Source organism: Micromonas commoda, chromosome 2 (assembly GCF_000090985.2).
Source record: "Micromonas commoda chromosome 2, complete sequence".
In the NCBI taxonomy this organism is placed as follows: domain Eukaryota; kingdom Viridiplantae; phylum Chlorophyta; class Mamiellophyceae; order Mamiellales; family Mamiellaceae; genus Micromonas; species Micromonas commoda.
This window is the reverse complement of record NC_013039.1, coordinates 184562-209844: the sequence shown is the minus strand read 5'-3', so window position 1 is coordinate 209844 and position 25283 is coordinate 184562. Positions and strand designations below refer to the sequence as shown.

The 25283-nt window shown below is 67.8% G+C and overlaps 14 protein-coding genes across 14 annotated transcripts; 7 read left to right on the top strand and 7 right to left on the bottom strand.

Annotated features, from left to right (window-relative positions):
- Nucleotides 1-177: 177 nt before the first annotated feature.
- Nucleotides 178-2810, top strand: MICPUN_56462 (JmjN/JmjC protein; the record flags this gene model as incomplete). The annotated part of the gene is made up of 1 exon (XM_002499853.1): nucleotides 178-2810. The coding sequence occupies one exon, from the start codon at nucleotides 178-180 to the stop codon at nucleotides 2746-2748; it is 2571 nt and encodes an 856-aa protein (XP_002499899.1). The 3' UTR covers nucleotides 2749-2810.
- A 13-nt stretch (nucleotides 2811-2823) lies between these two features.
- On the bottom strand, nucleotides 2824-3936 carry MICPUN_56463 (predicted protein; the record flags this gene model as incomplete). Its single annotated transcript, XM_002499383.1, has 1 exon — nucleotides 2824-3936. One exon carries the CDS (start codon nucleotides 3934-3936, stop codon nucleotides 2824-2826), a length of 1113 nt encoding a protein of 370 aa, XP_002499429.1.
- A 154-nt stretch (nucleotides 3937-4090) lies between these two features.
- MICPUN_56464 (predicted protein) lies at nucleotides 4091-5215 on the top strand (the record flags this gene model as incomplete). Its single annotated transcript, XM_002499852.1, has 1 exon — nucleotides 4091-5215. One exon carries the CDS (start codon nucleotides 4091-4093, stop codon nucleotides 5213-5215), a length of 1125 nt encoding a protein of 374 aa, XP_002499898.1.
- Nucleotides 5216-5282: 67 nt separating this feature from the next.
- Nucleotides 5283-6203, bottom strand: MICPUN_56465 (predicted protein; the record flags this gene model as incomplete). The annotated part of the gene is made up of 1 exon (XM_002499382.1): nucleotides 5283-6203. The coding sequence occupies one exon, from the start codon at nucleotides 6201-6203 to the stop codon at nucleotides 5283-5285; it is 921 nt and encodes a 306-aa protein (XP_002499428.1).
- A 562-nt stretch (nucleotides 6204-6765) lies between these two features.
- MICPUN_97075 (predicted protein) lies at nucleotides 6766-8279 on the top strand (the record flags this gene model as incomplete). Its single annotated transcript, XM_002499851.1, has 2 exons — nucleotides 6766-6819; nucleotides 6960-8279. 2 exons carry the CDS (start codon nucleotides 6766-6768, stop codon nucleotides 8277-8279), a joined length of 1374 nt encoding a protein of 457 aa, XP_002499897.1.
- Nucleotides 8280-8361: 82 nt separating this feature from the next.
- Nucleotides 8362-8959, bottom strand: MICPUN_107822 (predicted protein). The gene has a single exon (XM_002499381.1). It carries the CDS (start codon nucleotides 8940-8942, stop codon nucleotides 8481-8483), a length of 462 nt encoding a protein of 153 aa, XP_002499427.1. The 5' UTR covers nucleotides 8943-8959; the 3' UTR covers nucleotides 8362-8480.
- Nucleotides 8960-9177: 218 nt separating this feature from the next.
- MICPUN_56468 (predicted protein) lies at nucleotides 9178-10587 on the bottom strand (the record flags this gene model as incomplete). The annotated part of the gene is made up of 1 exon (XM_002499380.1): nucleotides 9178-10587. The coding sequence occupies one exon, from the start codon at nucleotides 10585-10587 to the stop codon at nucleotides 9178-9180; it is 1410 nt and encodes a 469-aa protein (XP_002499426.1).
- A 288-nt stretch (nucleotides 10588-10875) lies between these two features.
- MICPUN_56469 (expressed ef-hand domain-containing protein) lies at nucleotides 10876-14068 on the top strand (the record flags this gene model as incomplete). Its single annotated transcript, XM_002499850.1, has 2 exons — nucleotides 10876-10898; nucleotides 11067-14068. The coding sequence occupies 2 exons, from the start codon at nucleotides 10876-10878 to the stop codon at nucleotides 13885-13887; spliced, it is 2844 nt and encodes a 947-aa protein (XP_002499896.1). The 3' UTR covers nucleotides 13888-14068.
- Nucleotides 14069-14104: 36 nt separating this feature from the next.
- MICPUN_56470 (predicted protein) lies at nucleotides 14105-14905 on the bottom strand (the record flags this gene model as incomplete). The annotated part of the gene is made up of 1 exon (XM_002499379.1): nucleotides 14105-14905. One exon carries the CDS (start codon nucleotides 14903-14905, stop codon nucleotides 14105-14107), a length of 801 nt encoding a protein of 266 aa, XP_002499425.1.
- Nucleotides 14906-15281: 376 nt separating this feature from the next.
- On the top strand, nucleotides 15282-16377 carry MICPUN_67567 (predicted protein; the record flags this gene model as incomplete). Its single annotated transcript, XM_002499849.1, has 1 exon — nucleotides 15282-16377. A coding segment is annotated over one exon (1096 nt), but the record flags the coding sequence as incomplete, so codon positions are not given.
- Nucleotides 16378-16972: 595 nt separating this feature from the next.
- On the bottom strand, nucleotides 16973-18336 carry MICPUN_99153 (hypothetical protein; the record flags this gene model as incomplete). Its single annotated transcript, XM_002499378.1, has 2 exons — nucleotides 16973-18116; nucleotides 18290-18336. 2 exons carry the CDS (start codon nucleotides 18334-18336, stop codon nucleotides 16973-16975), a joined length of 1191 nt encoding a protein of 396 aa, XP_002499424.1.
- Nucleotides 18337-18440: 104 nt separating this feature from the next.
- MICPUN_56473 (predicted protein) lies at nucleotides 18441-19070 on the top strand (the record flags this gene model as incomplete). The annotated part of the gene is made up of 1 exon (XM_002499848.1): nucleotides 18441-19070. One exon carries the CDS (start codon nucleotides 18441-18443, stop codon nucleotides 19068-19070), a length of 630 nt encoding a protein of 209 aa, XP_002499894.1.
- A 238-nt stretch (nucleotides 19071-19308) lies between these two features.
- On the bottom strand, nucleotides 19309-22112 carry MICPUN_56474 (predicted protein; the record flags this gene model as incomplete). The annotated part of the gene is made up of 2 exons (XM_002499377.1): nucleotides 19309-21912; nucleotides 22074-22112. 2 exons carry the CDS (start codon nucleotides 22110-22112, stop codon nucleotides 19309-19311), a joined length of 2643 nt encoding a protein of 880 aa, XP_002499423.1.
- Nucleotides 22113-22696: 584 nt separating this feature from the next.
- MICPUN_56475 (BRCT like protein) lies at nucleotides 22697-25264 on the top strand (the record flags this gene model as incomplete). The annotated part of the gene is made up of 1 exon (XM_002499847.1): nucleotides 22697-25264. The coding sequence occupies one exon, from the start codon at nucleotides 22697-22699 to the stop codon at nucleotides 25262-25264; it is 2568 nt and encodes an 855-aa protein (XP_002499893.1).
- Nucleotides 25265-25283: the final 19 nt, after the last annotated feature.

Sequence of the window (25283 nt, the reverse complement as noted above, 5' to 3'; positions counted from 1 at the left end):
CGAGCCGTTCGCGAGCGAGGCCCCGCGCGCCTTTCCGAGGGAGACCCGGCGCGCGCCCAATTGTTTTTTTGCCGAAAGGTTGCTCTCCGCCGAGACGGGTCGCGAGGCCGGCGCCAGCGGGCGACGCGAGCTTTTCCCGCTCGTCCTGACCGCACGGTTTGAATAAAGACGATATCGATGGACGCGAAGAACGTCGAGAGCGGCGTGGCGAAGGTCGTGGGCGCCCCGGAGGCGTCCCCCGTGGCTGCGCACGCCCCCGCCGATGCGACAAAATTAGTGACGCCGGGGTCCAGCAGCCGTCGACCCTCCCGGGCGGCCGCCGCGAACGCGAAGGAGATCCTCTCCGGCAAGCGCGAGCGCGAGCTGTTCGATCCCGACGAGGCCAGGCGCGAGGCGGCGGCGAAGCGCGCCGCGGCGGCGGCCGAACGCGAGCGAGCCGAGGAGGAGATGATCGCGCGATGGAAAGAGGAGGATCGGCTCAAGGCGGAAGCCGCCAGGGAGAAAGCCGTCGCCGAGGGCACCGCCGGCGCCGAGGACGGCGCCGAGGAGGGCGCCGACGGAGACACGGACACCGCCCCGAACGGCGCCCCCGAGGACGGCTCCGCGCCCTCCACGTCCACGCTCGCGGGCAGGTCCAAACGCGGCGCAACCGCGACCGCCGCCGACCGACGACCGACGGGCCGACGCGAGATCCCGCTGCCGCCGCCGCCCCCCGAACCGACGCAGCCCTACACCCCGCCGCTCACCCACATCGGCGACTCCTCCGAAGGACCGTCGGCGCCGTCCTCGTGGCCGGTGTTTGGATGCGACGCGTGCGATTACAACCGACACGGGTGCTACGCGTGCCTCATGGGCCCGCCGGTGAGGAGCGCGTACAAGCCGGACGACGCGCATCACTACGACGTCCCGTCCGTCCCGGTGTACCACCCGACCGAGGAGGAGTGGGCGAACGACCCTCTGGAGTACATCAACAAGATCAGGCCGGAGGCTGAGAGGTACGGCGTGTGCAACATAGTCTGCCCGCCGTCGTGGCAACCCGAGTTTCGATTACCGAATAAGGACGAGTTGCGGTTCCGGACTCGCATCCAGGCGGTAAACGAGCTTCAGGACAGGCCCGCGGGACCCAGCAAACGGGCCAGAGAGAACGCCGCGAGGGCCAGGGCGGCTCTGGAGGCGGCGGGGATCGATCCGGCGACCTTTCCGCCCGGGTTTTTGCTCGGCGGCGGCGCGGGGGGCGGCGGCAGGATGGGCGGAAACAGCGGCAGGATGGGCGGAAATGGCGGCAGGATGGGCGGCGGCGGCGGTCAGAAAGCGGCCCCCGCGCCCGATACGCCCCCGGGGAGCGCGGTCGACGACGACGAGCGTGCGAATGAGCGCGCGAAGAGCTCGGAGCCCGCCTCCAAAGAGGCCACGCCCGGTCCCGGCGACTCCAACCCGAACAACCCTACAAACCCCGCCGTCGCGAATAAGAAGAAGAAGCCGCCCCCGGGACCCTCGGCGGAGGCTGAGGAGAAGAAAGCGGAGGCGATCTTGGCGCAGTACGGCTTCACCTCGGGCGAGCGTCACACGGTCAAGACCCTGGAGCGGTACTCTGACTACTTCAAGCGCAAGTACTTTAGCCGCCCCGGCGGTGTTCCCGCCGACGCGACGATCCGCGACTTGGAAGGGGAGTTCTGGCGGCTGGTCGAGTCACCCGCGGGTCGGAGCGTGGAGGTCATCTACGGCGCCGACATCGCCACGATGGAGGTTGGCAGCGGGCTGACGAACAAGGACGACCCGTGCGACGACAACCCGGATCAGTTGAAGTACGCCGCGTCGCCCTGGAACGTGTGCAACATGCCTTACAACCCGAGCTCGTGCCTCAAGCACGTGGAGGCCACCACGGGGATCACGGTGCCGTGGCTGTACTTTGGCATGACTCTGTCCACGTTCTGCTGGCACGTCGAGGACCACCACTTCTACAGCGTCAACTACCACCACTTTGGCGATCCAAAGGTTTGGTACTCCATCCCGGCGGCGTACTCGGAAAAGTTTGAGGAGGTGATGCGCCGGCGCCTTCCCCATCTCTTCAACGCGCAGCCCGACTTGCTGCACTCCCTCGTGACCATCCTCTCCCCGAAGGTGTTACGAGACGAGGGGATACCGGTGTACAGAGCCGAGCAGCACCCGAGGTCGTACATCATCACCTTTCCCTACGCGTATCACGCGGGGTTCAACACCGGCTTTAACTGCGCCGAGGCGGTGAACTTTGCGCCGGTGGACTGGCTCCCTTACGGCGCCGTGGCCACGGAGCAGTACGTGCGGGACAGGCGGTACCAGAGCGTGGCGCACGATCAGCTTCTCGCCACCCTGTGCGACGCGTGCGAGGAACGGCCGAGTCACTGCGCGACGGTGGCGGCGGTGATGCGGGAGAGGGTCGAGAGGGAGAAGGAGCGAAGAGCCGCGGCGGTTCCGTCCCGGGTGGGCAACTCGGTCCGCATGGCCGGCACCGACGAGGCCCCGGACCTCTTCGAGCGCGACTGCCACAAGTGCCAGGCGGACCTCAACTGGGCGGGCGTGAGATGCGAGTGCAAGCCTAAGCGTCTGTATTGCCTGCGCTGCGTGAAGGAGTGCGGATGCGGCCCGCACAGGAGCACGATGTTTTACAGGCACACTGGGGAGGAGTTGGACGCGAAGTGCGCGAGGTTGGAGGAGCTGGCGAGGGAGGCTGGAGGCGTCGCGGATCGTGCCGTGGCTCAGGTGCGATGAGGAGTACTTTTGTGAAGCCCTTTACTTTAGTCGAGGAATACGCCGATGAATGCGTCGCGACCGCGTGAGGTATCGCTAGAGGTCCCCGAGCGCTTCGAAGTCGACGGCCGCCTCCGCCTCCGCCGCCGCCGCCGCCTCCGCCGCCGCCGCCGCCTCGGCGAGGTGGCGCCCCCTCTCGTCCCGAAACCGATCGAGGCGCGCGACGCTCCGCACGTTCGCCCTGCATATCGGACACCTCTTCGCACTGAACCCGACTCCATATGCCGCGACCACGACGCTCGCGCACGGCCCACAGTACACGACGTGGCCGCACGGCACGCACACGCGGTCGCTGATCGCGTCCGCGCACACCACGCACTCCTCGTCCCCGTCGCCGTACACGCGTTGGCCCGGCGGGAGAAGCGCGCCGGATGATTGAAGCGCGTCGATTGAAGAAGAAGCGCCCCCCGCGTCCCCCGGGGGCGGAGGCGCGCATTCCGAGTGCCACACGCGCTTGCACACGCCGCAAGCCGCGAACATCCCCGCGCCGTCGCGACACTCCTCCCCGCACGCCGCGCACCACTCGTCCCTTCGCCACGAGAGCCCCCACCCCTCGCGCGTCGCGCCCAGCGTCACGCACGCCATCCACGCCGCCGGGTCGCCGCACCCGCCCTCTCGCCAGCACGCGGTGCGCATCGTCTCGCGGACCCGACGCGCCCGTCGGATCTCCGGAAGGGTCGCCTCGCGTTCTCGGGCGGCGTTCGCGTTGGCGTTGGCGTTGGCGTTGGCGTTCGCACGCGTTGGGGGCATCGCAGTCATCGCGTCGTCGAGCCGGCGCTGGGCGCCTTCGCACGCGCCGAGGTGGTCGAGCGTCGCGAGCTTGCCGCGGACGACCGCCTCGCAGCCGAGACATGTGAAGCCATCGCGCCCCGCGCGCGCGACGGCGTCTCTCACCGTCGAGTGGCCCGCGCACCCCTTCCGGGCGAGGTCCTTGGCGTGTGCGAGAAGACTCGCCACCGCGCATCCTCCTCGCGGGCGAAGGACGCGAGGGCACGCGGGGCACATCGTCAGGGGGACCGGGCAGTGCGGACTGCACGCGCACGACGACGCGCGTCGAGTCGGTCGTGCGCGTCTCGTCTCGACTCGTCGGTCGGGATACCAGTTGGATTCCCAGTCGCCGCTCTGGTCGGACGACAAGCACGCGCCCATCTGTCTCGCGAAGGTCACGCGCGCACCCGAAGGCAACCGCGGCGGGAGCGCGGCTCGGGCGGCTGTGCGACGACGGCGCGGTTCGATCTTGTTCCGTTCGACATACTCGAAACAAGTTAGAAGAGCCCCGATCGATCTCATTCTTGCGAGCACGATGGTCGCGGACAACAAGCGCAAGGTTCTCCACGACGACTCGGACGATGACTTCGCGCCCTCCGCGGAGGCGTCGCCCGTAGAGAAACCGTCGAAGAAGAAGTCGAAGCCCAAGGCGTCGAAGGCCAAACCCGAAACGGACGGTGGCGCCCCGAAGGAGAAGAAGCAGGAGGCGAATCTCGACTACGGCGTGGACATCACTTCGTACGACCAGAGCCCCGAGCTCACCGAGAAGTACAGCGCGATGTCCGTGACGGAGCTCAACCAGTGGCTCAAGGCCAACCGCGTCGTGAAGGGCCCCGCGAACAAGGCAAACCTGGTGGCGAGGTGCGTGGACGGCGAGCTCTTCGGCGCCATCCCGCCCTGCCCGCGATGCGTCACGGGCAAGCTGAAGGTTGCGTACGCGTCGCTGGACGCGCACGGGGGTCAGGGCGATTGGACCTGCCGCGGAAGCTTCGACGAGAGCATCGGCATTCGCGTCAAGTGCTACTTCACCGCTCGCCCGGGCGAGGTGACGCGGTTGCCGTGGCGAGATCTGCACGATCCCGCGCCAGAGCCCGAGAAGCCCGGAGCGCCCAAGGGCGCATCCGTCGCCGAAGCCGAGTTCCCGCCGGGATTCGAGTCGTTCGCCGGCAAGGACGCCGCCGCCGCCGTCAACGACATCGCCACCGCACTCGGCTTCCAGCTCCCGGCGGAGGGCGCCAGGTCGGAGATCGGCGCGCAACTCCTGGCGACGAGGAATGCAGACGGGAAATGGGACGGCGCCGCGACGCTCAAGGCGCTCCGGGAGTTGTATCCGCCGCTGACTGCCGAGGAGGCCGCCGGCGGTCCCCCCGCGAAACATCCGGATAACAGCGCGTTGGCGTCGTGCCTGGACCACCTCGTGCGGCTCGAGACGAAGCACAAGGAAGCGGACGCGTTCAAGCTCAGGGCGTACAAGTCTGCGGCGATGGAGATTAGGGACCTGGACTACGCCATCACCAGCGGAAAGGCTTGCGCGAAGGCGGGGCCGACCAAGGTGAAGGGCGTCGGGAAGGGCCTGGCGGAGAAGATCGACGAATTCTTGAAGACGGGGACGATGGCCAGGATCACGGAGCTGGAGAGCAGGACCAACGCCCCCGCGTGAGTGGCGAGGAGACGAAGCAGACGATTTACGATTTTACAAAGTTACGAAGGTACGTGTTTGCGCGCTCTCACCATCCGTTGCTGGTGCCGTCCCCGGCCACCGTCGCCCGCACCTGCTTCAGGCTCCCGTTGTCGTACGATATCATGTCGTCGCCGCGTTGGGTGCTCAGCAGGATCGATGGATTCCGTCCGATGATTTGCGTCGCGTCCTGTTTCGGAAATTTCGCAGCGAGTTCTTCGCACGCGCCGGCGGGATCGCGCACGGAGAAGAGCACGGGAAAGTCCGTCAGTATGGCGTCCCAGTTGAGCTTGGGCGTCGCCTTCCGGAGGTTTCCGATGCGAACTTCGAGCGCGTCGAGATCCTCGAGTAAGATCCCCGGTCGCCCCTCCACGATCTTCCCCAAGTCCGCGGTTGGCAGCATCTGGCGAAGCCTCGTGAACGCCTTGACGACGTCGTTGAGCGAGGCAACCATTCGCACGATGTCCGCCACCTTGACCTCCCCCACGCGCCTCTCGATCCCCGGCGCGAGTTTGAACAGCTGTCGCATCTTTCCCTCCACGTCCTCGCGCGACACCCCGAGCTCGTCCGCCACCGTCGCGACGCAGAACCTGAGCTTTCCCGCGTCGTCCCACCCGGGCTGGTTGAGGATGTTCTCGGGGGCGTCGTCCTCGCCGATGATGTCGCCCAGCTCGTTGACCCTGTGCGCGGCGCGCTTGCTGTGGTACGTGTTCACGCTCCACGGGTTGTCGGCGGACTTCGACAGCAGGTCGATCGCGGCGGTCTGCGAGAAGGAACCCGCCTGGATCCGATCGACTTTAGTGCTACTGGCGTCCCCCGCGCCCGCCGACGCTTCGCGCCCGTCGTCATCGGAGGAGGGGCCCGCGTCGGTGCCGCTCGAGGCTCTGACCGAGGCTGCGCGATACCGAGGTCTTCGAGGCGCTGGCGCCGCGAGGCGATGCCCCGACGACGTCCCGACGAGCGCTTGCATGGCTCGTCGCGGTCCTTCGTGGAGTGGCGTTGGAGCTCGGGTTGTCCATCGGAGTTATCCGCAAACTGCGAAGGGTTAACCATAATCACTAAAAGGTGTGACACGGTATGTCAGTCATATCAGGTATGATTTCTCCAAACAAAACTCGCTATTTTCCAGCTTCACCTTGATTGCGCATACGCGTACGGGATAAAACCATTGGAGCATCCGCGCCGCTTCGAAGAGGCTTGGAGTGTTGTGACGCAGCATTTGGCAAAATCACGTTTCCGGGTCCAACGCGGCTGGCAGTCGCCGCGCCCGCGAGCAACGCGACGACATGGGTCCCTGTCTGAGTAAAGGCGGTCCGGTGAGTGCCCGCGACTGAAACGCCCTGCGAAACCCCGCACCCTCGCCCTCTACGCCCCGCGACGCCCCCGTCCCGCGATTCTCTTCATTTGCTCATCGTCGCCCTCATCCTCCTCGACGACAGAGCCCCTCGGAGAGGCGTCCCGAGCCCAGGAGGCCCGCCAAGCCCGCCGCGGGCGGCAATGGCGCGCAGGCCACCATCGGCCGCCGCACGGGCATGATCCTCGGCCGCGAGACCCCCGACGTCAACGACCACTACGTCTTCCACAACGTGCGCGCCTCCCCGCCCCGACCCCCCGCGCCCCTCCGACTCCCAAATGCGTCCCAAAAATGTTCAGCCCCGATTAGTCGTCCCCGGCCCCGGCCCGCGCCCCTGACCCCGAACGACCCCCGCGATTCCAACCCCAACAGGAGCTCGGCAAGGGCCAGTTCGGCACCACATACCTCGTCTCCCACAAGACGACCAAGCGCGAAGCCGCGTGCAAGGCGATCGCGAAGCGAAAGCTGGTGAGCGCTGAGGACATCGAGGACGTGCGCCGCGAGATCAGCATCCTCCACCACCTCGGCGATCACCCGAACGTCGTCGAGCTCATCGACGCCTACGAGGGCAGCAAGCACATCTATATCGTCATGGAGCTGTGCAAGGGCGGCGAGCTCTTCGACCGCATCGTCGCCAGGGGGCACTACTCCGAGAAGGACGCGGCGACCATCTTCCGAACGATGATGCGAACCGTCGCGCACTGCCACAACCTGGGCGTCATCCACCGCGATTTGAAGCCCGAGAACTTCGTGCTGAAGACGACGGAACCGGACGCGGCGATCAAGGCTATCGATTTCGGCCTGTCGACCTACTTCGAGCCCCAGCAGCACTTTCACGACATCGTGGGCTCCGCCTACTACGTCGCGCCGGAGGTTTTGAAGCGCAACTACAGCAACGAGGCGGACATCTGGAGCGCGGGGGTGATCCTGTACATCCTCCTCGCGGGTGTGCCGCCGTTCTGGGCGCAGTCCGAGCAGGCCATCTTCGACGAGGTTCTCAAGGGTAAGTACGATCTGAGATCGGATCCCTGGGACAAGATCTCTGAGGGAGCCAAGGACGTGGTGCGCAAGATGCTGGTGTCCGACCCGAAGCAGCGCGCCACCGCGCAGGAGGTGCTGAATCACCCGTGGGTTCGGGAGGACGGCGACGCGAGCGACGCACAGCTCGAGGACGTCGTCCTGTCCCGCATGCGTAAGTTTGCGGCGATGAACAAGTTCAAGAAGATGGGAATGCTCGCGGTGGCAAAGACTCTGAGTAAGGAGGAGATCGCGGGCATGAAGGAGGTGTTCCAGGCGTTCGACTCGGATCGCAGCGGCACTGTCACCATCTCAGAGCTCATGGAGGGTCTCCGCAAGAAGGGCGTGGACAAGGCCGCCTCCGAGGTTGCGGAACTCGTCCAGTCGATGGACATGGACGGAAACGGCTCGCTGGATTACGAGGAGTTCATCGCCGCCACGCTGTCCACCGCCAAGATGGAGAACGAGGATAACCTGGCGCGGGCGTTCGCGTACTTCGATAAGGACAACTCGGGGTACATCTCGCGCCTCGAGGTTCAGAAGGTGATCACGGATTTCGGCCTCGACCGCGAGTTTGGCGACGTGAACGACTTCATGGAGGCGGCGGATACCAACAAGGACGGCAAGATTGACTACGACGAGTTCCTCGCCGTCATGACCGCGAAGGGGGTGTGATCCATCCAACACGGCTCGTGCGTGGCCGGGGGGGAAGGAGGAGGGAGCGACGCGTTTGCATTTGCTTTTAACGTTGAGTGTGAATATCAATCGGTGGTGTGAATATCAATGACGATCGAGAAATCGGGACGCGCGCCCGGGTCTTCCCCCCCGCTTGTAGGATGCCCCTCGCTTCGTCTCGTCCGTGCGCGACGATTTCGTTTAGACGCCAACCTTGACGATCTCGAGGGTGAACACGAGGACGGCCCCGGGGGTGATGTCCGGGCCCATCTGCCTGTCTCCGTACGCGATCTCGCTCGGGATGACCAGCTCCCACTTGTCGCCCTCCTTCATGAGTTGCATCGCCTCGGTCCAGCCGGCGATGACCTGGTTGGGCGCGAACTCGGTGGGCTGGCCGCGCTTGTAGGACGAGTCGAACTCCTTCCCGTCGATCGTGGTGCCGCGGTAGTGGCAGGCGCAGCGGGTGGAGGGGCCCGGGCTCGGTCCCCCCGCGGGGCCCTCCACGAGCACGCGGTACTGGAGCCCGGACGGGAGCTCGATCACGCCATCCTTGAGCTTGTTAGCCTGGAGGTACGCGACGCCCTCGGGGGTGGTGGCGGCGTTGGCGGCGCCTGCGAGGGCGAGAAGCGCGAAGAGCGCGAGGACGTTGTGGACGCGGGACATGACGTTCCGCTGCGTCGCGAGCGATCTGAGTGGCGAGGCGATCGGAATTCAATCGGAGGTGACGTTTCGGGGCTCACGGTTCGTTCAACAGCTGCGTCCCGAAATCGGTCCGAAATCAGACCGAAGGGCAAAGTTTTGGGGGTTTGTTTTTGAGTTAATTTCGCCATAGAGTCGGCCCCGAGTTCCTAAGAGTACAGGAATCGGCAACGGGGCTGTGCACCTCGGGGCTCTCGTCTCAGAAGACGAATTTCCCCACCGTGATCTTGCCATCCACCACCTTGAGCGTGACCAACGAGCTAAACACCCCGATCCCGAAGTGCAGCAGGTGCTCCCTCCACCCGTACCTCCGCTTACCCCCCGCTCGCCCCCACCCGCCCTCCCTCTCCCGCTCCCAGTCCGCCTTGGCCTTCTCCGCCACCGCGAGCGCGCCGACGATGCCGGCGTCGTTGCCGAGCTTGGAGCTCACGATGAACTCCACCAACCCGCGCTTGGACGAGACGAGATCGTGCGCGACGTACCCACCCAGCTGCCGCTTGAGCTGCGCCCTCACTTTCGTCACCAGCGTCTTCCGCTGCAGCACCCCGCCCCCGAGCACGATCCGCTGCGGGCTCGCGGTCATGACCAGCACCGAGCAGAGTCCCGCGAGGTAATGCGCCGCCGCGTCCCACGCGTCGTGGTCGTCGGGCACCTCGCTCAGTTCGCCGACGCGGCACCCGCATCGCCGAGCGATGGCCGACGCGTTCGCCATGCCCTCGACGCAGTCCGCGTGGTAGGGGCATCCGCCCTCGAACGCGCCCGGTTCGCCCGGCATGCCGTCCCTCGGCAGCCTCGCGACTCGGATGTGCCCCGCCTCCGGGTGGCTCAGCCCGTGCACGGGCTGGCCGCCGCACACGACGCCCACGCCGACGCCGGTGCCGACGGTGACATAGCACAGGTTCTGGATGGAGTCCTCGGCACCCTCGGCACCCTCGGCACCCCCGTCGCCCGCCCCGGCGTCGATGGCCATCTCCCTGCGCATCGCCGAGAGTTCTGACAGCGCCGGCGCGTTCACGTCCGTGTCGAATCCGGCGGGGCAATCGAATCCGTCGGCGAGGATGCCGAGGACGTCGACGTCGGCCCACCCGGGCTTTGGGGAGTGGGTGATGTAGCCGTAGGTGGGGGAGTTCTTGTCGAGGTCGACGGGGCCGAACGTGGCGATGCCGATGGCGTCGAACCTGCCCTCCGCGGCGCGAGCGTCGAGCCACGCGCGCACGCCCCCGAGCGTCACCATCGGGTCGTCCGTCGTGGGAAACTCGGCGCGCTCCACGATGTTCTCCGGGACGCCCTCGGAGATCGCGACGACCCACGTGGTTCCACCGCCCTCGACGCCGGCGAACCGCTTCCCCTTGACCTTGGGGACGATGCCGAGGTCGCTCTTCACGCTGCTCGTGGGCTGCAGCGCGGGGATCGCGGACCCAACCCCGTTCGCGTCGGACCCCCCGTCGGGGTCCTCGAAAATATCTTCATCCCGCTCCTTGGGACCGCCGAGGAACGGGATGAACCGAAGCTTGAAGGCGGCCTTGCCCCAGCCCGTCTTCTCGCGGGTGTAGCTCAGCCGCTTCGGCTTGCCCTTGGGGACGATATCGTCCGCGGGCGGTACCGCCATCTTCGCACCGCGGCGCGCTCGAGGGAAAGCGCCCCGACGTTTGGAGGTCAAATTCGCCGACCATTCAAACACGGACAAAGGACACGGTGGCAAAACGAGCGGCTCTCGCACGGCACAGCGCCACAGTCTGCGTTTGTGACAATTTCCATTAAAGTCCGGCCGGAGGTCAACCGGCCGGGAACAATTTTTTGGCACGGTATCCTCTTTGGGCCGATCACGGGCGGTCACGGAGGGCACTCGATTCAGGCGCGAGAGACGCGGCCACGCCCGCGAGGCCGGCGAGTAACGATGGTGTCCTTCCAAAAACCGAGGTGAGCCCGGCGCCTCTTCCGAACCCCGCCCCGGGGCCCGTCCCACCCGACGCGCCCCCGTTTCGCCGATTTTCCAAAATTACGCGTGCAAAATGCCCAAATTCTGCAACCCGCCGAGCCCCCGCACCACCCACTGACGTTCACCGATCCATCGACTCGTTCCTTCAGGGAAATCACGGCGGCGGTCGAAGTGGACTTCGGCGCCGGCCCCTACGAGCGCGTGGACATCCGGTACGGCGAGGACCCCGTCAAGCTCGCGAGGCAATTCTGCCAGGACAAGGGGTTCTCGCAGACGATCATGATGCCCCTGGCGGTCAAGCTCGCGCAGGCGCTCGACAAGGCCAAGCGCCAGGCCGCGGACATCGCCAAGACCGGTCCGAAGGTGGCGCACAGTAAGATCAACTCCGCGAGGCAGAAGGCGAAGGCGGAGGAGGAGCGGAGGCTGAAGGAGGAGATGGCCGCGAAGCTCTTCAAGCGATTGGACCAAAACGGCGACGGCGACGTGAGCATCGCCGAGCTTCAGGAGGCTCTGCTGAAGTCGTCGGAGACGGTCCGCGCGCTCGGGTTGACCTCCATCATCGTCTTCGACCCCAAGACGGACAAGATGGTGGTTCAGCGGGCGGCGTTGACCGAGTTTCTGCAGCGTTGGGACAAGGACGGCAACGGCGTCCTGTCCAAGGCGGAGTTTAGCCGAATGTTCCAGCTCAAGGACAAGCCCAAGGGGAAGAAGTACAGCGCCTTCTCGTCCACAAACTACCGCGAGTACGACCGCGATAAGATGGAGGAGGAGGAAGCCAGGCAGCTGCAGCGCGAGCGGTTCGCGCTGCGCAAATACGGCAAGGATGGCCTCATCCTCGACGACTGGGTCAAGCACGTCACCTCCAAACCGAAGAAGTTCATCTTCGGCGCCGGGCCCGGAAAGCGCAAGGAGTTCGAGGAGGACATCCAGAAGCTTCGAGAAAGAAACAAGGAGCGGTACCCCGACGAGATCCAGCCCCCTGGTCAGGTGTTCGATAAGCTCTACACCAAGGCGATGGAGAAGAAGGAGCGCGAGAGGGAGATTGAGAAGCAAAAGGAGGAGAGCGAGAAGATCGCGGCTCAAGCCGCCAAGACGGCGCGCAAGAGCGTCATGTCCAAGGTTTCCCGCGAGCTCATGCGCAACCGCACCGCGGGCGAGTACTCCTCCTACAACGAGCGCCTCTACGCCGAAGCCTCGCAGCGATCGGAGGCGAGGAAGGAGATGGCGCGTCGAGCTCGAGAGGAACGCGAGAGAGAGGAGCTGCGGGAGGTGACGATGCAACCCGAGATTTCCGCCTACGCCAAGCACCTCAAGCGCCCGGAGGCTGCGTGGGAGAAGCTAGGGGACGGCACCAAGGTTCGCGAGAAGTACGGCAAGCTCGCGGAGATCAAGATGGAGATGGAGAAGAAGGAGCTTCGCGACTGCACGTTTCGACCAAAGATCAACGCAAAGTCCAAGGAGATGATGCGCGGCCGACTGGACAACCTCCGCGACCGCGGCCTCAACCATCACGACCAGCTGTACTTCGACGCGAACCGCCGCCAGATGCGCCAGGAGGAGTACGAGGCGTGGAAGGCGCAGGAGCACACCTTCCACCCAAACGCCCATCGCGTGGCGGAGGAGCAGGGCATCGCGGGCGGCGGCGGCGGCGACGACTCGGAGAACGCGCCGGGTCCGTTTCACGCGCCCACCGTGAACCACGATCGCGTCGTGCAGCGGCTGCAGGCGTCCGCGGTTCGCAGCGAGCAGCACAGGGAGAGGCTGGCGGACGAGATGTACGGCAAGCTCGGCAAGCCGCAGACGGGGCGGGCGCCCCAGTTTCCCAGAAACCCGGCGAACATGCCCATCCACGACTTGCTCTACGCCAACAGATCCGAGTTTGACGATAAGCGCGAGCTGCTTCGCATGCGCGACGACGAGCGCCTCAAGGAGGAGGCGAGCGCGGTTCTCAAGAGCGAGCGGAGCAGGGATCTCGCGGCGGCGCTCAGGCGCAGGAAGCTCCGTCGCATATTCCGCGCTCTCGACTCAGATGGCCGCGGCGTCGTCGACCTCGCGGCTCTGGTCAAGGCGGGCGGATGGGAGCACCGGCTGCTCAAGACGGGCGGCGGCGACTCCCCCGGGAAGCACGGCGAGCTCAGCAAGGAGCACAGCGTGGACAGCGTCTCCCACGGCTCCCACGGCTCCGTGCTGACCAGGGGCGGGCAGCGCGACGAGGTGTCCGAGCACGACGTCAAGCAGATGAAGGAGGACGTCGAGGCCACCGCCGCGAAGCTCGGCGACGGTCCCGTCGACGTCGAGAAGTTCGTGGAGGGAATGGAGGCGCACCTGGCGAAGACCAGGACCGGCCCCAGGGCCTACCTCGCGCAGAAGTCTGGGTACAGGGCGCTCAAGGCGGAGCAGGCTGTCGCCGCCGCTGAGCTCGCGGAGAAGAAGGGTGCGGAGGACGCCAAGATTGGCGTATCGCTCGAGCGCACCAAGAAGCTCGCCGAGGCGAGGCAGCGCAAGCTCGGCTGGGACCAGAACACCCCGTACTACGAGAAGCTCATCGCGGAGGGCCAACGATCGAAGCAGAAGCTCGAGCAGCTCGCCGCGGAGATTGAGGCGGAGCAGATGTCCAAGTACACGTTCCAACCCGAAACGCTCAAGTTTAAGATGCCGGGCGGGTCGACGCCGAGGCCGAGATCCGCGCGCGTCAGCGACGCGTACTCGGCGGGCGGAACCGGGTTCGTGGGCGACCTCATGCGCCCCCCGACGCAAGAGCGCACCGGCGAGGAGAGGTACGCGGACCTGGAGCGGGAGCTCGAGGCGGTGCTGGCGCTGGGTGAGGGGCGAGGCGGCGGCGGCGGCGCGGAGGAGCTGCTCGCGGCGCTGGGTCCCGACGGGTCCGTCGGGGCGGCGTCGCCGTCGCCGAGGGGCCGACTGCCGCAGCTGGAGTCCTCCGACTCGGAGGAGGAGGAGGAGGAGGAGTGAGCGATTCGTATGCGAGGGGTATTCCCAAACGTCACGCGCAAATGCAGTCTCGGAAATGATCCGCCGCGAAGGGACTGGACGAAACGATTCGTCGCATTCTACATAAGAGATATTCAATTCAACGAGCGTCTTTTGCTAAGTGTTACGAATACAGCGAGCGAGTCACGACGAGAGCGTCGGCAAAAAAAGGGGTTTCGGTCGTCGTCGTCAGTTGGGATCAGTAGTCCGGGATGCCGAACGTGACGAGAGTGTATAGGAGCCCGAGCCATATCGGCACCAGCACCGCCAGCCCCTCCGTCGCGGTGAACGCCCCGACCGGGTCCTCCCTCGTTTCGAACCAGACGTTCCGGGCGGACAGGTACGCCACGATGTACCACCCCGGCCACCGCGTGCCCCGCCCCCACCACCACACCACCTGCTTGGCTTCGTTGGCCTTTTTGTCGTATTCGTCGCCGAGCCTGGTGGACATGGCCTTGTAGCTCACCGCCGTGCGAAGACCGGCCCTCTGGCACATCTTGTACTCGGTCGGGGCGAGGGCGTAGACCTCCTCGAACTTTCCTATCGCTTCCGCGTGCTTTCCCTCCGCCTGGAGCGCCTCGCCCAGGAGGAGCGCCGCCTTGGCGGAAGCCTTGGCGTCTGGGTCCGTCTCCGTGTAGAGGATGGATGAAAGCCACGCGGGGGAGAACGGCGCGAGCGTCGCGGTGGCGGGCGATTTCGGCCGGGTGGCGCCCTCGGTGGCCCACGGGAAGATGAACGCCTCGCCGAGGGTGAATAACGCCTTACCGGCGAGCGCGGCGCGGCGCGAGACGCCCGACGCATCTGACGACGACGACGACGACGACGACGACGACGACGACGAGCGTCCGGTGCCCACGCGCGCCGCTCTGACGACCGCGACGCGCGACCTTGGGGCGGACGTGGACGACACAGCTGGCGCCGTCCCGATGCGGCCGGGGGATGCACGCGCGCGTCCGATGCGCGCGCCCCGCGGCGCGGTCCCGCGCGCGACGGATATCATCACGCGACGCGCAAAGTGGGCATCGGCGAAGCGTCGTGGCTGGCTGCGGTTGCTCCTCTTTCCTCCTCCACGAATGCCGCGTTCTGATTGGATAAAATCACGTGGCCTGGAAAAAACTGGAAAAACCAAACGACGATCGGCGATCTGACGATCGTTTCCCGCGCGCTGACCCGCACAGCACAGGGCGCGTCACCCCCCGTCCCGCCCCCCGCAACCCCGCTCGATCATGAAGCTGATCACCGTCGCGACCGGCGCGGTGGCGCTCGGCGCGGCGCTCCAGGGCGCCGCCGCCGCCGCGGACGCCGTCCACCCGTTCACCCCCGTCGAGGTCACCGGCGCCGTCGCCTTTCTCGAGACGTTCACCGGCGGCGATCTGGGCGCGTGGACCCCCGCGTCCGACGAGAAGTACGCCGGCGTCGCGTCCGTCGTCAAGGCTGACGGCACCGAGGACGACGGCCTCTACGTCCCGGAGGCGGCCAAGCACTACGGCGTCTCCGCGCCCCTCGCGACGCCTTTCGATCCGAAAGACGGCCTGACGCTCCAGTACGAGGCGACCCTCCAGGACGGCCTCGAGTGCGGAGGCGCGTACCTCAAGTTCCTCACCGCGCACGGCGACCACGACGGCGCCGCGCTCAACGGCGACACCCCGTACACCGTCATGTTCGGCCCCGACAAGTGCGGCGGGACCAACAAGGTGCACGTCATCTTCCGCCATTCTTCGCCCGACGGGACCATCGAGGAGAAGCACCTCAAATCGCCGCCCTCGGTGCCCTTCGACCGTCTCCCGCACCTCTACACCCTCGTCGTCCGTCCCGATAACACGTTCGAGGTCAAGGTGGACGGCGAGACGCAGTCGCAGGGCTCCCTCTTCGACTCCTTCGACCCCCCGTTTAACCCCCCGGAGGAGATTGACGACCCGGATGATTCCAAACCCGACGATTGGGTCGACGCGCCCAAGATTGACGATCCCGACGCGGTCAAGCCCGAAGACTGGGACGAGGACGCGCCGATGCAGATCGACGACGAGGACGCCGTCAAGCCCGAGGGCTGGCTCGACGACGAACCAGCCGAGATTGAAGACCCGGACGCGGTCAAGCCGGATGACTGGGACGACGACGAGGACGGCGATTGGGAGGCGCCGATTGTTCCCAACCCGCTGTGCACCAAAGGACCGGGATGCGGCGAGTGGGTCCGCCCGAAGAAGCACAACCCCGACTACAAGGGCAAGTGGTACCCGCCGATGATCGACAACCCCGAGTACAAGGGCCCGTGGGCGCCGCGCAAGATTCCCAACCCCAAGCACTTCAAAGACGAAAACCCCCTCGCCAACGTCGGCTCCGTCGGCGCCGTCGCGATGGAGATCTGGACCATGTCCAAGGGCCTCGTCGTCGACAACGTCCTCGTCGCCGCCGACGACGTCGCCGCCAAGGAGCTCCAGGAGACCCAGTGGCGCCCCAAGTACGAGGCGTTGAAGACGGTCAAGGACGTCAAGGATGCCGAAGAGGCGAAGAAGGCCGAGGAAGCCGTCTCCCCGGGGCGCGGGTTCAAGGGCATGGTCGTCGACGCCGTCTCCGGCGTCGCCGCCGTCGCCCCCGGCGCCCTCGGCGACAAGCTCAACGACTTTGCCACCGTCCTCGAGAACCCGGATAATGTCGCGGCCTTTTACGCGTTTTGCGTGGGCGTGGCGCTTATCGTCGCGTTGCTCTTCACCGCCGTCGCGGATCTCTTCGCGGGATCATCTGGCGAGGACGCCAAGAAGTCGGCGGCGAAGAAGAAGGAGGGCAAGAAGGCGGCCAAGGCTAAGAAGACGGACGAGACCGAACCGGACGACGAGCCCGCCGACGACGCAGCCGAGGAGGACGGGGCTGACGGGGAGGAGGAGGAGGACGAGGCTCCCAAGACGGCCACCAAGAGGAGGACCAAGCGAGGCTGAGACGACGACGACGACGCGGCTCGGTCGCCGCCCCGCGCGATACCTCACCGCTGTGATATCTTCAAAGGTCACCACAGAGTTAACTGATTGATGAATGAATGGATGTTTAATACGACCTCTTCACGGCACCCTCTTCACGGCACCCGCGGCGGCCACGACCCGCCGCAGTTTATTAGCAGCGACGCCGCGGAGCTCGTCCTGGACAGCCCGCCGCCGCCCCCGCCGCCGCCGCCCGCCCCGCCGCCCGGTCCCCCGCGGCTGCCCCCTCCCCGCTGCGAGCTCGCCGCCGTGTCCGGACGCCGGCGGGGCGGCGTCCCCGGGGTGGTCCCGACTGACCTACCCACGATACCATGCACGATTCCCGAATGGGGACTCGACCTCGGAGCCAGGCGGCGATGCACGCGACGACCGGGGCCCGCGGACTCGCCGTCGGACGACGCCGGACTCGCGCCGGACTCGCGCCGTTCCCAGCTCTGCGACGGCGTCCCCGGCGCGAGACCACGGGAGACCGCGCGCCTCCGTTGGAACGACCCGACCGTCGGCGTTTCATCGCGCTCTCGCCCGAGGCAGGCGCCGTTATATTCGTGGGACATCCCGTCGTCGAACATCGGGACGGCGCCGTCGTCGATGGACCCCCGCGAATGCTGTGACGACGATGGCGTTCGCGTCGGCCTCGGGGGAAAAACCTCCTCGTCGCACGGCGCCGCCCACGGCGTGGGGGAGCCGACGCCGTTGTTTGTCACCGCCAGCCGAACAGCCGGGTCCAACAGCCGGGTGTGACGACCGAGTCCCCCAGAGTCCGATGCCCCGAGCGCCGCCGCCGCCGCGTCCACCGCGGCGCGCGTCAGCCCCTCGCTCGCGTGCGTCATGATGTGCCTGCCCACGAGCGCCTCGCCGCACAGCTCGCGGATCAGCGCGCGGTCGTCGAGCGCGACGAAGTGCGTGACCGGGTCGAGGGGGGCGGCGAAACCCGAGGGGGGGAAGGCGAAGCGACGGTCGGGTGGGGTCTGGGGGACGCGCGCGTCGTCTCCTCCCTCGGCCCGCGCGTTGTGGTCGTCCATCCACGCGAGTATCTCCGTCGCGCGATGCTGCGTGTACGGCGATCCGTGCTCGGGGGTCCTGTCGAGCAACCGGAGGCCGCGTCGCGCGAGGATGCGCGCGCACTCGTCGCGGGCGCGCGGGCACCTCCGCCAGTCGGAGCTGAGCACCAGGCGCGCCCCCGTGCGATCGACGAGCTCCCGCAGGTTATCGACGAGCTCGTCTTCCGCGACGCCGGGGCTACGTGAGGAGGAGATCGGGAACGGTGAGCAGGGGCGACGCGCGTCATCGTGGGTTGGGGTTCCGCGGACGGCGACGGCGAATGGAGGATGACGAGTGGACGCGCGATTTTTGTCTCGCCCCGACGGGACGGGAGGCGGCGCGCGCGAGCGTCGCGAGGCTCGGAGACGCACCTGCGCGTGACGAGCACCCCGTCCATGTCCAGGAATACCACCTTCATGCCGCGCGCGCTCGTCGTCGGGACCCGTCGCGCGCACGCGCGTTTGTTTGTGTCGTCGCGACCGTTCGCTTCCCACCGAAAAATCCCCGGCCGCGACGAGAGAGATGAACCGGCGATTTGGTCTTGGCGCCACGGGGGCTCCGGTTTGGGACAAACGCAGGGACGCGCGCTCCTTTCGTCATTCCCGCGGTGCGCCGAGGAGGAAGGATTCGGGGGTCGCAGCCATGGGGGCGACGGCGTTCGTGGGGCGGTGCATGTTCGCCTTCGTCTTCCTGGCGTCGGCCGTGAACAAGCTCCAGACCCTGAGCGACCCGATCGCGGGCGCCGCGACGCTCGCGTCGATCGCTCCGCGCCTCGCGGCTGCGCGCGCGCTCTTCGCTTCGAAGATTGGATTCCCCCTCTACCTCGTCCTCCCGTTCACCGACGGACAGCTGTTGCTTCTCGGGACGCTGACGGAGGGGGTGGGGGCGGTGTTGTTCGTGGCGGACTCGTCGCTGGGCGCCAAGATGCTCATGCTGTTCACCCTCGTCGTGACGCCGGTGATGCACGCTTTCTGGCTCATTCCCGACAAGCACAGCGCGGGGTACCAGGTGGAGATGATTATGTTTTACAAGAACGTGGCGATGTTCGGGGCGCTGCTGTTCTGGCACGCGACGCGCCCGGTTGTGGTGGGATCCAGGCGGGGTGGTGCGCGAGGGATCTCGAGCGCCGTCGGCAGGGTCAAGTGGGAGTGATAGCGTCACATAGCGACAGTAGTAGCCAAAGAGGGGGGGGCGGAGGGATGTCCCGACAAACGATTTTCGTCGTGGTGCGTCGCCAAATTTGTTCTGGCGGAGGTTCCATCCGCCCGTTCTCTCCTTCCCGTGGTTCTTCCTCTCTCCGTTCATCGTCCGTCCGCGTCCGTCCGTCATCGCCCCGTCCCGTCGTCCCGTCGTGGTGACCCGCTCGTGGTGACCCAAACAACCCCTCGCCTCACATCACGCTGTTGCGGAGCTCACGGCCCTCTATCCCGCCGCTCCCCGCGGGCCTGGGCTCCAACCGACTCGCCGAGAGCACGCTCCCGGTTCGCTCCAGTGGTGCCGACTTGTTCTCCCCGTCCCCGTCCCCGTCCTCCCAATCCCCATCGTCCCCATCGTCCCCGTCGTCCCCATCCCCGTCCCCGTCGTCCAACCCTCGATCAAACCCCGCAACTTTGAAGAAACGGGACCCCGCCCCGGGATCGCCCCCGCCGGTACCCCCGCCCCGACGAACCGACGATTCCACCGCGCGCGCCGATCCCCCCAAACCCAAACCCCCCGCATCGTCCGTCCTCCCGGCTTCTTCCGCGATCGCGTCGCGCCACGCGGGGGAACACGCGAGCCGCGCCGCCGCCTCACGCACCGCCGCGCTCGCGCTCCCGTGAAGCAGCGCCGCCACCGGCCCCGCCACTTTGGTCCGCCGAACCAACTCCCGAGTCGCCGACGACGCCAGGGAGAGGTGCGCCAAGACGTCGCACGTGCACGCCTCGTCAGGCGGGGGGCCCGTTGCGCCGTGCAGTGTTATGTCCTGGGGAAGAGGAGGAGAGCACACGGGGGGCTCGTTGCGTCCCCCGGAGCCCGATGAATCCGGGGGCGAAGTCGAGAGCACCGCCGAACCAGTCGACAGACCCTCCATCGCGGCGCGCCTGCCGAGGAGCCTCGCAGCCTCTCGAAGGTCCTCGAAGCGTTCGCCGTTCACGCCGGAGACCTCCACGTCGTCCGGTTCCATCAGGTCGTCCTCGCCGTACGTGTCCCTGACGATGGTGGCCCCGACGATGGTGGCGATGGTCCCGGCGACGCCGTCGAAGTTGAGTCGGCTTCCCGCCCCCCGCCTCCACGTGGGAGGTTCCGTCTCCGCGGCGCCGCCGAGGAGACCCCCCCGCGGCTCGAGGAGCGCGGGGGTGATCGGCATCCCCATCCCCGCGGTGGAAGGAGGGTGGCAGTGGAGCCCGTCGGAGCAGGTCCCGAGGGGGGGCGCGAGGTTGTCGAGCGCGGATGAGCTCCCAAACTCCGGGGAGACGCCGCCGAACGGAGCGGGAGCCGCGGCTTCTTCGTCTTCCAGGAAGCGGTAGTGGGGCGCGCGAGGGTCGACGGCGCCGGGGTCGGCCCAGTCGCGCGCGGCGATGAACGCGCGCGTCGCCGCCGCCGAGGTATACGAGGCCGGTGACGAGCGGGGGGGGATGAATTCCTTATGCGAATTCCTCATGCCGCCGCCGCCCGTGAGGTTCTCGACGGTGAAGATGCTCCCGTCCCGGGGCGAAACCGAAACCGGGGGAGCGGGCGACGACATCGGGACGTCCCGGTCGCGAAGCAAGGAAAGGCCGGAGGGCGTGCCCATACCCCCGCCGCCAATCGGGATATGGGCGCCGGGGATATGGACACGATACGGCTCCCCGATATGGCTCCCGTGCCCATACCCGCGCCGTCGCTCCGCGTCGGCCGCCACGGACGCCACCCGCGACGCCCATCGATCCGCCGCCGCACCATCGCCGTCGCCGCCGCCGACAAACCCCAACGACGCCAACGACATCGACGGGCACGTGGGCGACAGGGCACCCCCGTCGCGGAACAGCGACGACGACGACGCGAGAAGCGGGGAGTCGCCCACGGGAACGAAGGTCGTCGGCTCGCGGTCGTAAAGGCGCACGAGCGGGGAGGATGACGGCGGCGGCGGCGGCGGCGGCGGCGGCGGGAGTTTGCGCTTTCCGAGGGCGTACGACCGCCCGATTCGTTTGTTGGCGGCGGTGCCCGTCGCCGGTGACTTCGGAAGCCGGCGAGGAAGCCGACCCCCGGCGCCGGCGCCGGGGTCGTACCTGACGGCGGGTTTGCGCGCGCCCCCCCGCGAACGTTTCCCCTTGGGGATCGCGCCGCCGCCGCCGCCGCCGACCGCGGCGTCCCCGTCGGCACCGACCGCGGATCTGCACCCGGAACCTCCCCCTCCCCCGCCTCCCCCGCCTCCTCCTCCTCCGCCGCCGCGTCGGTCGCCCGATCGAAGAAACGGTCGGTTGTGCACGACCCTGCCCTCCGCCACGTGCGCCCCCGCGGCGACGGACGTCTGCGACGCGTGCGATGAGACGGCGCGCGGCGGGGGTAGGGACGCGGGGTCCTTTCCCCGGCACTCCGGGCACCGGTACGGCTCTGGCGCGAGCTCCGCGTCAAACACCGTCGGCAAAGGCGGCGACACAGCCGGCGACGGCGGGGACGGGGACGGCGACGGCTTCGAGTCCTCGAGTCCGCCGGACCTCGCGCCGCCTTTTTCGGGAGGGGCGTCGTCGTCGGCGTCGTCGTCGTCGTCGTCGACCGACTTGGAACCGCGCACGGCGTCGGGAGCGCGCGCCAGCTCGCACGAGAGGTGCGACCATCGTTCGCAGTGGTCGCATCCGATCCACGGTCCGGAGGGCCCCGCGGCGTCGTCGTCGGCGCCCTCCACCTTTCGGTACACCTCCTCGCAGTGCACGCAGAACCAGCCGCGCTTGTAGAGGATGCCGCACGCGTTGCACAGGGTGACGGGGTCGGTCTCACCCGGTCGGGTCCATCCCTTGCGCCACATGGGGGTGTCCTGCGCACGTGTGGGGGTGGTGTTGGAAAATGTTCGTTTGGTTTTTTTTTGGGATTTTTGGGGTCTTTTTGGGAGGGAGCCTCCTCTTTTGGCGGTCGGCGCGCGCGCGGGGAGCGGGCGAGGGGCGGGTTTAGGACGCGTCGGGGCGGTTTGGGACGCACCCCGCGGGTGCACGCCGGATTGGCGCACGTCAGCACCATCCCCCGATCGCGTTCGCGTCTCTCGTCGCGGGTCACGCGCCGGGAGGAGCGCGGCCTTGTTCGGGGTTTGGCGAAAAACCCGCCCTTCCCACGGGGGCTCTTCCTTCTCCCCGCGGAGGGGTGGGTCGCGCGCGGGCTCGAGGGCGACGCGGCGGACCGTACTGCCGCGGGGATCCCGCGGGATGAGGGGAGGAAGGACCGGCGGGATGAGGTTCGGGGGGGGGGTGTGAGGTTCGGTTGGGTGGAGGAGCGTCGGCGTGCCCTCAACGTTTGCGAAGGCTCGTCGTGGTCACACGCCGCTTTTTCGAAGTGCGCAGCTGGCGCCCGACGAGTGGACGCGGGGATTTTGAACGGAACCGGCGTCGACCGGCGGGACGCGACCGGCCGGCCGAGAGACGAGGACCGACGCGAGAGAGGACACCTGGCAACTTTCCTGACACCTCGAAACTTGCGAGTTTTTTGGCACCCCAGCCAGCGCGACGAGTTTTCGGTCCAGTTTCCGCCGCACGCGTCGAACCGACGAGGAGGGGCGAGCGACGTGTCGCGATGGCCGCGCGGGATGGACACGACGCACCCGACAGCGCATGAGAACGCGTCGATCGTCCCGCGGGGAACTCTCCCCACCCGGCCCCGACCCGCCCCATCTCGGTCCGACGGTCGACGATCGCGCGGGTGCCCAGCGACGACACATTGAATCACGTGAGTCGGGAACGCCCCCCGCCCCCGACACCATCGGGGACGTAGCGCCGTCCGAACCCGCGCGCTCCGTCGCGCAGGCGCTGACGTGCCGCCCCGAGGATGTCCGTAAGCCCTCGCGGCGTCCTCGCGGGGTCCACGCGGGGGGCAAACCCGGCGGCGGGGACCCGAGCACCAGGCACCACGACGGGATGCATCGCAACTACATGGCGTACAAGATCGAGAAGCTCGGGGAGCAGAACGACGTCGCCTCGACCGGGCAAACCGGGGTCTTCGCCGGGGTCTCGGTCTACGTCAACGGCCTCACCGACCCGCCGTGGATGGACATCAAGGAGATCATGCTCGCCAACGGGGGCAAGTTCGCCAACTACTACTCCAGGAGCACCGTCACGCACGTCGTGTGTCGGCGATTGACGAACGCGAAGCTCGACGCGCTCGCGCGATCGGACCGCGACCATCCCCCCGTCGTGACCCCGGCGTGGGTCACGGAATCGCTCGCGGCGGGGCGGCTCCTGCCGTGCGCGGAGTTCGCGCTGGAGGGGACGCTGGAGCCCGGCGTGCGGAGGATGACGAGCGTCCTGCCGCGGGCAGCAAAGGAAAAGGAAAAGGAAAAGCCGCCGCCGACTGACCCGGAGACGGAGACCGACGGTGACGAGACCGAGGAAGACGCCGACGACGACGTCCTGCCCACCCAGGACGACGTCGACGCCGACGACGACGCCCCCGCCGAGCCGGATCCGCGGACGCCCCGAGAAGCTGAAAGTTTGGCTCTAAGTTTGCCCGACGCGGGGATTGATCCCGGGACGTTTGACGCGGTGCGCGTCGTCTTTACCGCCGCCGCGGAGCACCTCGCGAACGGTTCGCTCGCGGGGGCGAGGGCGGCGTCCGCGGCGGCGTACGGCGCGCTCGCGGCGGCGGTGGACCCCCCTCGGATCGTGCCCGTCGGCGCGGGGGAGGCGTTGGTGTCGGTCGGCGGCGGCGGCGGCGGGGGGGGCGGCGACGTTCGGTCGGAGGCGGCGGCGGTGGCGGCGGCTCTGGCCGCCGCGGGGGTACCGGCGACGGCGGCGCCGGTGAAGGTGCCGGACGTGCCCCGCGGCGGGACCGTGCCGGTGGTGCTCGCCGCGGTAAACTCGAGACGCGGTGACCCGGAGGTTGCCGGTTCAAATCCCGGGGGTGGCGTCTTGAAGTCGGCGATGAAGACGCCGGCGGCGCGACGGGGGGACGGCGACAACGACCGGGGTCGAAGCGTCAGGTGGTCGAGCCGCGTCGCAGAGGACATCGCCGGCGACGACGGTAAAGACGACGACGCGGTAACCCGGAGGTCCCCGGTTCGAACTTCGGGGGAGGCGACGTCGAGGGATGGACCTGACGTCGTTCACCGTCCCTCCCCGCGGTGGATGACGAACCGGGTGTCTCCCCTTTCGGGGACGTCGATGCCACCGCCGCCGCCGCGCCGATCCTCTTTCTTCGCCGACGCGGCGAACCCGTCGATGGACCGCATCGATCCCGCGTTGCTGGCCGCGATGCCCCCCGAGGTTCGCGCCGAGCTGATGCACGGCACGGGAGGAGGATCGGGTCGAGCCGGGTCGCGGGGCGGGGGACCGAACCAGCCGAGCCTGCGCCGGTTCATGGCGCCGGCTTCTTCAGGGGAGTCTCTCGGCGCGGGCGGGGGCGGGGCGGGCGGCGGGGGATCGGGCGGTGGATCGGCGGGAGTGGGCGTGACGAAGCGAGGGTGGGACGCGTTCGGGAGCATACTCGGCATGCGCCGCGGAGCCGCCTCCGTGCCGAACGACGGGAAGAGGGCCAGGCCGTCGGAGCCCGTGGAGCCCGTGGAGCCCGTCGCCGACGCCGAAGCCGCGTTCGGATCTAACCTGCCGGAGTCGTACTCGCAGATCGACGGATCGTTCCTGGAGGCCATCGGCGAGGAGGAACGCGCCAGGCTCAGGGAGCACTACCGAGCCGTCGCGGAAAACCGGCGCGCCTTGTTGAACGCGGATGCGCCCGAAGGAAGGATCGAGCTCGAGGGACACGATGCGGGGGAAGAAGAAGAAGCCGACGACGGCGCCACGGGCGAAGACGTTGTCGTCGCGCTCGTCGCCGACGCCGACGTGGACGCCTTCCGCGCGGCGCTCGCGGCGTGCGTCGAGGGCGGTGACTCACCGGGCGGTGACTCACCGGGCGCCGCCGCCGTCGACGTAGATACTGAATCGACATCGCTTCGATCGTCGGACATCGTGGACGTCGCCGGGGATATTCTCGCGGCGCAGTGCGAGGCGCAGTGCGAGGCGCACCACCTGGAGTCGGCGGTTCGGTTGATGCGTTGCGGCAAGGCGATGGCGGAGAGGCGCGGCCCGGGGTCGGCGTGGGCGGCGGCGTTTGAGCGGGCGAGGGTTCGGGTAGCGGAGGCGGTGAGGAGGGAGTACGACGGCGCGGAGCTCTTCTTGGGGGGATCGTGAGAGGATTCCGCGCGGCGGT

Coding starts and splice junctions, on each gene's coding strand:
- MICPUN_107822 (XM_002499381.1), bottom strand. CDS start 8,942: ATGTCCCGCGTCCACAACGTCCTCGCGCTCTTCGCGCTTCTCGCCCTC.